Below are 9,204 nucleotides of genomic sequence, written 5' to 3' on the forward strand. Positions count from 1 at the left end.
GCGGGCGGCCCGGGAGGGGGAGCCCACGGCCCGCGCAGCGCCCGCCGCCGCGCAGGTGCCCGCCGGGGCCGTGCGGAGCCGGGCGCGGCAGCATCGCCGCCGCTCGCCCGGGAAAAGCGGCTCCGCGGCTTCCCTCGCCAGCCCCCCAAGCAGGCATCGGCGGTGGAGGGCGGGCGTCCCCCCGCGCAGCCCTTCGCGGAGGGCGGGAGGCTTTGGACTGGCCCCCGCCGAGGGCCGCCCGCAGCGGGGCAGCGCCCGGTCGTAGCTCTCAGCAGGGCTGAGCGCCCTCACCGCCACCCCCCATCCGCACCCCCACCAATTCTGCCGCACGCCCTCCCGAGAAAGCTTCCAGCCCTCAAAAACGAGTATGGGAAAGGCAGGCAATTATGTATCCAGGGGCTGATCTCTATCTGCTACCTAATGACTTGCCAAGTACTTATCACTTCCCAGACTAGGAACTGTCGCTTCATTCTAATGTAAATAAACCCTTTATACAAATAAGTCTCTCTCCTCTCGTCTGCTAGAGCATAGGTGGAGATGGAGCAGGACAGGGCTGCTAAGGTTCATACTCCCAGCTTCGTTGTTCCCTGTGTGTTTTCACTTATATGAATCCAGAGAATCCAATGGATTGAGCCCCCCTCCGCCCACGCTGCCCCTCCCAGAGAAAGGAAGGAAATAAGGGAGGAAAAGGAACACAAAAGGGACAGGGGACCTTGGCAAGTAAAACAAAAAAAAAAAAAATTAAAAGTTCCATGTCTGGCTATCCTCTTGTCAGTTTAGGAGTGAATTTTTAACACCCTCAGCGGCTCAGATGATTGTGTTTTACCATGGGATGCCAAAGCTAGAGAACCTACCAAATAATTAAAGGTTTCTTGCGCACTTGTGGGTTTTTCTCTCTGTGTGTGTACGTGTGTGAGTACTTTACAGAATGTACTTTACAGCAGAAACAACACAAGTCGTTTCCCACAGCCTGGTTTTTGTCCTTATTGTCACAGAGTGCCGCGACATCTCTGAGACACAACCTGTGTCACAGAGACGAATTACGTGTACGACCGGGATAATTATCGTGGGAAGATTAAGTGCTCCGACCCCTTGATGGGCTCGATTCTTCTTTGTAAACTAAATGCAAAATTCGCTTTTAGATACCGAACATGAAGTTAAGGTATTTCTCTCGTGAATGGCCCGAAGCCGATGTCTGCTGCCTCATTTACTGCAAAGGATAATTTATTTCTCAGCCAAGAACGAGAGGCTAAAGATGCCACAGGGAATGGAGTGCTCATTTTCGTATTAAGTTGTGTTATTTATGTCTCAAGATAAAAGACGCCCTGGATTGGAAAACTACCTCGGCATATTTATGGAATTGTTAACCCACGTTAATAAAATAACAATCACGCCTGTTTGCTTAACTGAGTGCCACGCAAAATAGACCTTGCATTTAGAGCTTGGCTTAATTGCACAGGCTTGAGATGGCAGTGGTGCTGGTGCAAGGACGAGAGGAAGGGAGGGAGAGAGGAAGGGGTTGCTGTCACCCATGTCTAGCTGCTGCAAACAGACAGGAGACTTTCGGCACAATAGATTTTTCTACTGGTGAAACACAGATTTGATGCGACCAACTTCCCTCGCTGCCCCTCGAAAGGATGTCAGCGGTTTTCTCCTGTGGTGTCGCCCGCTGTTTAAAGAACATGGAAAGCTGCATCCTGAGATGCGAAGAGAAGGGCTGGGTTTTTGGAGTTACAGGGACACTGCTATGATGTTGAAGCCAAAAGAAAGGAAGAGAAGCGAAGCTCTGACTACTACTTAACATAAATAGCCTGGAGCTGGAAAGCAATTCACCTCCAGGTCTTTGAGAGGAGCGAGGACAACCCACAGCGAATTATTTGGGTCCACCTGGGCTTTGCTCAGGTCAAATACTAGTCCCGCCGCCTACAGCTCCGATGTCGTCTTTCTTTCTGACATCTTCCTAAATAAGGTTCCAAATGACCACACACACGAATCCTCGGAGGGTTTCAAGACAAACGCGACTCCCCTGGCCTGGGTCTGCCCACCGGGGCTCCCGCCCCGCCGCCGGCGTCCCTCGCCCGGCTTCGGGGAGGAGGCGGCAGCGGCCGTGTCCCCCTCCCGGGGCCGGGGGCCCACGGAGGCCGAGGCTGCTGCCGTCCTGCTCCGCTCCTGCGGCACAGCCAGGCGGGGCACCTCCACGGCAGCTGTCCCGCACGGAGGCCAGGCTGGCTAAGGCGACAGAAGTGGGGCGCCTGGGAGAGGTAGCCCTGCCGTAGGACCTGGTGGGTGAAGACCAAGCGCCAAGGATTCTTTCTGGGTGGTATCCAAAGATAGCAGTGGGAAAACTGATCTTCCTGCCTCCCTAAACTCGTTGCTTTCCCCCCAACACGCACACACACAAGTCCCAAATTCCACTATGAACCTTCACAATGGTGACTTTTGTGCCTCCAGCAGAAAAAGCAAAGTCCTGCTGGGTTGAGGTCTGTAACTTAACACACGTTAGTTGCGTCAGCTCGCAATTATAGCATCAGATTTGCTATTGCAAAATAGATTAGATGCAAAATACTTCGGATTAATGCCCCCCCCTCCCCTTCCCCTCCTTCCCTGTACTGAAACCTCTCGGTGTTACTCCAACCTTTGCCTGTGAAACAACTTCGCTACCGTCAACATTGTCCAGATAAAATGAAAATGCCACTGAAGGCTCCGGCTTTCGGAGCGGCATGTTACGGACACTCAAGGGAGCGAGCGGGAAGCCCACGGAAATTGTTTTTAACGGCAGGTAATGCCGTGGGAAAACCGGATGACCCGGACTACATAAAAACGTGCTAAAATGCCCCTTTTCTCTCTCTCTCTCTCTTTTTTTTTTTTTTTCTCCTGAACAAAACAAGAAAGAGGTTTTGAAAATATAAAGTGTTGGAATTGACATCCAGTGCTTGCGCATTTATTAATTCTGCTGTGGTGGGAGGATGGGGAAAAAATGTGCAATTAGGCAGGAGCAGGTGAAAGATTCCAGACGATGAAATACAACAGGCTAAACGGGATAATGTATTCACCATTAAAGAACTGACATTTACTACCAAAAGGAGACCCGTTACGTTTGAATATGAAAAGGAGCAGATATTAAGCTACATAAATTACCTTCTTCACATGACTGGAATCTCATTTTAAATACTTTTTTTTTTTTTTTTTACATAACCAACAGATCGGTGTTTGAGAGGAAAAGCCATACCTGCTAAAATACCACTGAGCAAACGCGCCTTTAGCACGCTCCAAAGGCATGATCCCCAAAGCAATCGATCACAGTAAAAAGTGTGGAAAGGGGGTTTCAAATCAGTGAAGCCAAAAGGGTCTTTTAACGTATTTTTAGTGTCATAAGATCAGGATGGGCAATTAATCTCACAAACGCACCACACACACGTCTTTACCGTTCAAATTCCACCCCTTAAAATTATTTCAGCATGATCCTTTTAGCTGATCTGTTATTAACGCTAACGAAGTTTCAGAGGTGTGGACTACAAAGCGAATGAAGAGCACTGGGTTGTATTTCGAATATCTGAAGTATTGGTAAAATAGACTATTCTGAAACAGTGTATACTAATTTCACCTGTGTTTAAAGTAGGAAAAGAAAATCTTCATTCTTCAAATATGAGACAAATGAAATTAAAATTTAAAAAACAAATAACCAAGCCCTCACTCTCTGTTTCCTTTGAGTTCCCGTTAAAGTCTTATTCTGATTAGAGCCCAAATGTTATTTCAGATAGTTAGACAAAGGCAAAAAATAAAATCTTCACAGCAGAACCGGCCAAGCAGTTAAGGGAACATTCATTTTGTTCTTCTTTTCCTTCCCCCTCCTTTTTTTTTTTTTTTCTTTTGACACACCTGACATACCACGGAATCCACTCCTAAGTAGAACAGCAACAAAGTTGTGCCCTCTCCGTCTCAAATGAGTAAAGAGTTAAAGCAAGGATCCCCTCTCCGTATCACATCCAACATCACGTAAAGATTACCTGAAGGGGCGAACTACAGACCCCGTTCAGAGAAACGCGCCCGTGTTTATAAACAGCAGAGGCAGCGGACGCTTCATTTGCAGGGAGAGGAAAGCCTTGGTGGCTGATTAATAAAAAGGAGCTTTGGAGGACTCGTCAAACCCTTGTCAACCGGAGGAATGCAATCTCTTCAGAAGCGTTTGGTCAGGCAGGCAGCTGGCTGCAGGCAGGGTGGTGCAGGGGCATCCCACCACACACTGACACACACACGCACACACACGCACACACACGCACACACACCCGCACTTTCCTCGCCGTCCCCGCGGGCGTGGGGGGTGGAAGGCAGCTGGGGTGAGCTTCTGGCCGGGCGGACAGGGAGCGAGCCGGCACACCGGCATGGAGCCGGCCCGCCGACACGAGCGGCAGCCTGGAGGGAATGGGAGGAGAGAGCCCGATCGAACGTGTGGAGAAAACAGACCAAGGAGCTTACACACACACACCAACAATAACAATAACAAAAGAAAAAAAATAACAATAAATAAGAGAAGTAACATTCGTGGAGAAAACACGCGTGGCAGAGCGCGGGGTGAGCGCGTGGGTGGAAGGAGCTCCGGAGGAACCATATACACACACAAATATATATATATATGCATACACACAAATATACTTATATATATACATATATATTGGTGAGGGCATGCACATGGTGCGTGTACCCGGGATGCGTGTGCGAGGACGACCGCGCGTGTAAGGATGCGAGTGTGTGGGCGAGCGAGCGAAGTGTAGGGCAGTGGGGGTCGGGCGGTGTCGTCGCGCACGATGCGCGGGCGCTGGAGGATCCCCGCGGGTGCGTAGCGGCCTGCGAGAACGCGGGGCTCTGCGGCGCTCAAGGCGTCCGCGTGTGCTGCCGAGTGTGTGTGGCCGGTTCCCGAGCGCTACAACTCCCGGAGCTGCTGTGGGGATTTTTTTCCTCCTTCTTTTTTTTTTTTTTTTTTTCCTTCCCCTCGGTCTCTCCTTTTTTTATTTTTTTTTCCCTCCTCATTCAGAGCCCGGGGTGTCTCCCGGCCCTCATTGGCCGGCCCAGCTCGGCGGGGCGGAGCTTAGCCGCCTGCAAAAGGAGGAAAAGGAAAAAAAAGAGAGGAAAAAAAAAAAAAAAAAAGGAGACCGAGAGAGGAGAGGGAGGGAAAAAAAAAGGAGAAAACTGTAAGTGCGTAAAAAAGTTCTCGCCGTGGTGACGGATGCTCAAAAGTTCAGGAGTTTTTCCGATGCTTCCCAAAGCAGCCTGCGACTGAAAAAGAGACTGAAAAAAAGCGAGAGGGAGAGAGAGAGGGAAACTTTGCACTGGGAGATCGAGAAGGTGGATTTTTTTATTTCTTCTGCTCGCTTAAAAAAGCCAACAAAACACATCCCTCTACTTTTGTCCCTCCTTTGCAGACAACTTGTTGCAGATCCCCGTGGAACAAGGAACTGGGAGCGTGGGAGCCTCTTTGCAAAGGTTTTATTTTCTTAATACTCTTTCTGCGTTTGGAAGTTGCTTTCTCCGCTGCGATTACTTTTTTTTTTTCCTCCGCCGTTTTCTTTTTTAAAACATTTTCCCCCTTTTTTGTCCCCCTCCTTTTTCCCCCCCTTTTTTGATTTTTTTCCCCCCCTCCGCGTGGAGCGCGGGAGCTCGCCGGTGGGCTTTCCTGGGCGAAGAAGAGGAGGCTTTCGGCTCTGCCGTCGTTATTCTTCCTCCCTTTTTCCGCGCTCCGCCGGGGGGGTGGGGGGGTGGGGGTTGCCCGGCCGCCCGGTCCAGCTCGGTCCGCGGAGCGGCGGAGGGGTGGAGGGGGAAGGGACGCGCTGTTTGGTCCGGCGGGGAGGGTGGGGGAAAGCTGACGGGAGGACATGCAGGCTCGCTACTCCGTGTCCAGTCCCAACTCCCTAGGAGTGGTGCCGTACCTCGGCGGAGAGCAGAGCTACTACCGCGCCGCTGCGGCGGCGGCCGGCGGGGGCTACACGGCCATGCCGGCCCCGATGAGCATGTACTCCCACCCGGCCCACGAGCAATACCCAGCCGGCATGGCCCGAGCCTACGGGCCCTACACGCCACCGCCGCAGCCCAAGGATATGGTGAAGCCGCCCTACAGCTACATCGCCCTCATCACCATGGCCATCCAGAACGCTCCCGATAAGAAGATCACCTTGAACGGGATCTACCAGTTCATCATGGAGCGGTTCCCTTTCTACCGGGACAACAAGCAGGGCTGGCAGAACAGCATCCGCCACAACCTCTCCCTCAACGAGTGCTTCGTCAAGGTGCCCCGCGACGACAAGAAGCCCGGCAAGGGCAGCTACTGGACCCTCGACCCCGACTCCTACAACATGTTCGAGAACGGCAGCTTCCTCCGCCGCCGCCGCCGCTTCAAAAAGAAGGACGCCGTCAAGGACAAGGAGGAGAAGGACCGCCTGCACCTCAAGGACCATGCCCCGCCGCGCCCGCCGCCGCCCGCCGCCGCCGCCGAGCCCGAGGGCGGCCCCGCCGGGGGCAGCGCCGCGCCGCCGCCGCCGCCCGTCCGCATCCAGGACATCAAGACGGAGAACGGCACGGCCTCGCCGCCGCAGGCCGTGTCCCCCCCCGGCGCCGCGCCACCGCTCGGCGCCGTGCCCAAGATCGAGAGCCCCGACAGCAGCAGCAGCCTCTCCAGCGGCGGCAGCCCTCGCAGCACTCTTCCCTCCAGCCGCTCCCTCAGCCTGGAGGCCCCCGAGCCCCCGCCGCCCCCGCCGCCGCCCCCGCCGCCGCCCCACCACCACGGCCCGGGCTTCAGCGTGGACAACATCATGACCTCGCTGCGGAGCTCGCCGCAGGCCGCCGCCGAGCTGGGCCCCGGCCTCCTGGCCCCCTCCGCCGCCGCCCCGCGCACCGGCATCCCGCCCGCCTTGTCCCTCGGGGGATACTCGCCGGGACACAGCTCCGTCTACGGCTCGCCCTGCGGCCAGGCGGCCGCCGGCACCGCCGCCGGCACCTACCACTGCAACATGCAGGCCATGAGCCTCTACGCGGCGGCGGGCGGCGCCGACCGGCCCGGCCACCTGCCCGCCGCGGCCGCCAGCCCCGCCGAGGACCCGCTGCCCGAGTACGCCATGCCCTCGGGCGGCGGCGGCGGCGGCGGCGGGGCGGGGGGCGGCGGCGGCGGGGCGCTGGGGCACGGAGGGCTGGGCGGCGCGGCGGGCGGCCACCAGGAGGGGCACCACCCGCACCCGCACCAGGGCCGCCTGGCCTCCTGGTACCTCAACCAGGCGGCGGCGGCGGCGGCGGCTGCGGCGGCGGCGGCGGGGGAGCTGGGCCCGCTGGCGGGCGCGGCGGGCTACGCGGGGCCGCAGCAGGGCTTCGCCGCCGCCCCGCGAGAGGTCTTCGAGGCGCCGCGGCTGGGGCTCAGCGCCTCGCCGGGCGGCGGCGGCGGCGGCGGCGGAGGCAGCGGGGCAGGGGGCGGCGGCGGCGGCGGAGGGGCGGGGGGCGGCGGGAGTTGTCAGATGGCCTTCCCCGGCAGCCAGCCGCTCTACCGCACCTCCGGGGCCTTCGTCTACGACTGCGGCAAGTTCTGAGCGCGCCCCGTCGCGGGGACACCGCGGGAACTCAGCTCCGCTGCTCTCCGCTCCGCATCGCGCCACCGGCCCTCGCAGCGCCCGCGGAGGGAAGCGAGCGCATCGCGAAAAGCTTTTGTACAGAGACAGCCCCAAAGCATGTCTTGGTTTGTTAAAGGACAGTGTTACTCCAATAACACGTAAGTTTTTTTTTTTTTCTAATTGCTTTGAGAAATACTTTTTTTTTCCCGCCCCCCATCCCGCGCTCTTCCCCGTCCCTTAAGGTATTGTCATGCCCCGTGTTTAAAAGGGAGCGAAAGGTCCAGCGTAGAGTACCAGCTTCTTTCCCCCTCCCCTTCCTCTTCTACAAGGACTTGTTTTAAAATGTAAATTGCGACATAGTAATTTATTTTTAATTTGTAGTTGGATGTTGCGGACCAAACGCCAGAAAGTGTTTTCCCCTTTCCCGAAAAGTGACGTTATAATTGACTGAAACGCTGATTTTTTTTTTTTCACTATATATAAAAAGGGAAACTGTATTAATCTTATTCTATCAATATTTTTTTTGTTGAAAATATTCTGAAGGTATTGCATTGTTTGTTTATTAATAAATTACCATTCAGTTGGAATGATCCTTTATACGTCTGTATATTTTAATGCTTTCATTTAGAGAAAGAGAAAGAAAGAGAGGGAAAAGGGATTTCATAACTAACTTTGTCGCTGGAACAACTTGTTCCCCTCCGCACAAATTCCAAAGACCATTTAGGAACTGCCAGGTCGAAAAATCCCTTTTCAGTCTCTTCTGCAATATGTTCCACTTAGTCAGCTCGCCTTATCCGCTAGGAAAAAACTACTTTCCCATGGCAGCTCTGAGCTGGCAAATAAACAAACACGTTTTCTTAGCAATTAATGGCAAGACCTGGAAACATTGGTGACATTACGTTGTTTTAAATAATATGCCTATGTAGGGATATATTAAGTGATAACTCCGAGGTAGAAGTGCATGCATTAGGTTCCAGACCATGTGTAATTGTATATGTCGAGCTATTGATCGATCTTTGTGTGTTTCAAATATATTTATATCTAGGATTTACATATGCACCTATATATTTAAAGAAGGATTACATATTTATTTATAGTTTCATATACGTATTTCATATTTTTCTAAACTCCAGTGTATAGCAGATGCCAAATAATCTGTAGTACATGTGCTCTTAAATATAGTGCCAGTGTATAAATTACTGCCATTTACGATTGATAGCAAAGCGTGCAATCACATCAGTGAAGCTGCTTCTGTAATACATAAAGTACTATTTTATTTCAGGGGGAGAAAAAAGAGTAGTTGTGTTAAAGGGTACTTGTACAGTCTACCCTGTACACCTTTGCAGCTTTGCATTACTCCCGTCCTTCAGGGACTTTACTGGTCTGCTGGTCTGTGTCTCAATTGCTTGGACAGATTATTTTAAAAATATTTTGAATGGGCGAATTTTTCTTATATAGTTGCTTGGGTGCTGTTTTGGTTTGGGTTTTCTTTTTCTTTCTTTCTTTTTTTTTTTTTTTTTTTCCTCTCCTTACCTCCCTCAGTTTTCCTCAAATGGAAAATAATATATATTACAAGGGTAGCAAATGAGTGCTGCACAGACTGGCATTTTGCCAT

The 9,204-nt window shown here is 53.1% G+C and overlaps 1 protein-coding gene across 1 annotated transcript; it reads left to right on the forward strand.

Annotated features, from left to right (window-relative positions):
• The first annotated feature begins 5,844 nt into the window (after positions 1–5,844).
• FOXC1 (forkhead box C1) lies at positions 5,845–8,176 on the forward strand. Its single transcript, XM_021530580.3, has one exon. The coding sequence runs from the start codon at positions 5,871–5,873 to the stop codon at positions 7,566–7,568; it is 1,698 nt and encodes a 565-aa protein (XP_021386255.1). The 5' UTR covers positions 5,845–5,870; the 3' UTR covers positions 7,569–8,176.
• Positions 8,177–9,204: the final 1,028 nt, after the last annotated feature.

The sequence above is a fragment of the Lonchura striata genome, chromosome 1 (genome assembly GCF_046129695.1).
Source record: "Lonchura striata isolate bLonStr1 chromosome 1, bLonStr1.mat, whole genome shotgun sequence".
In the NCBI taxonomy this organism is placed as follows: Eukaryota; Metazoa; Chordata; class Aves; order Passeriformes; family Estrildidae; genus Lonchura; species Lonchura striata.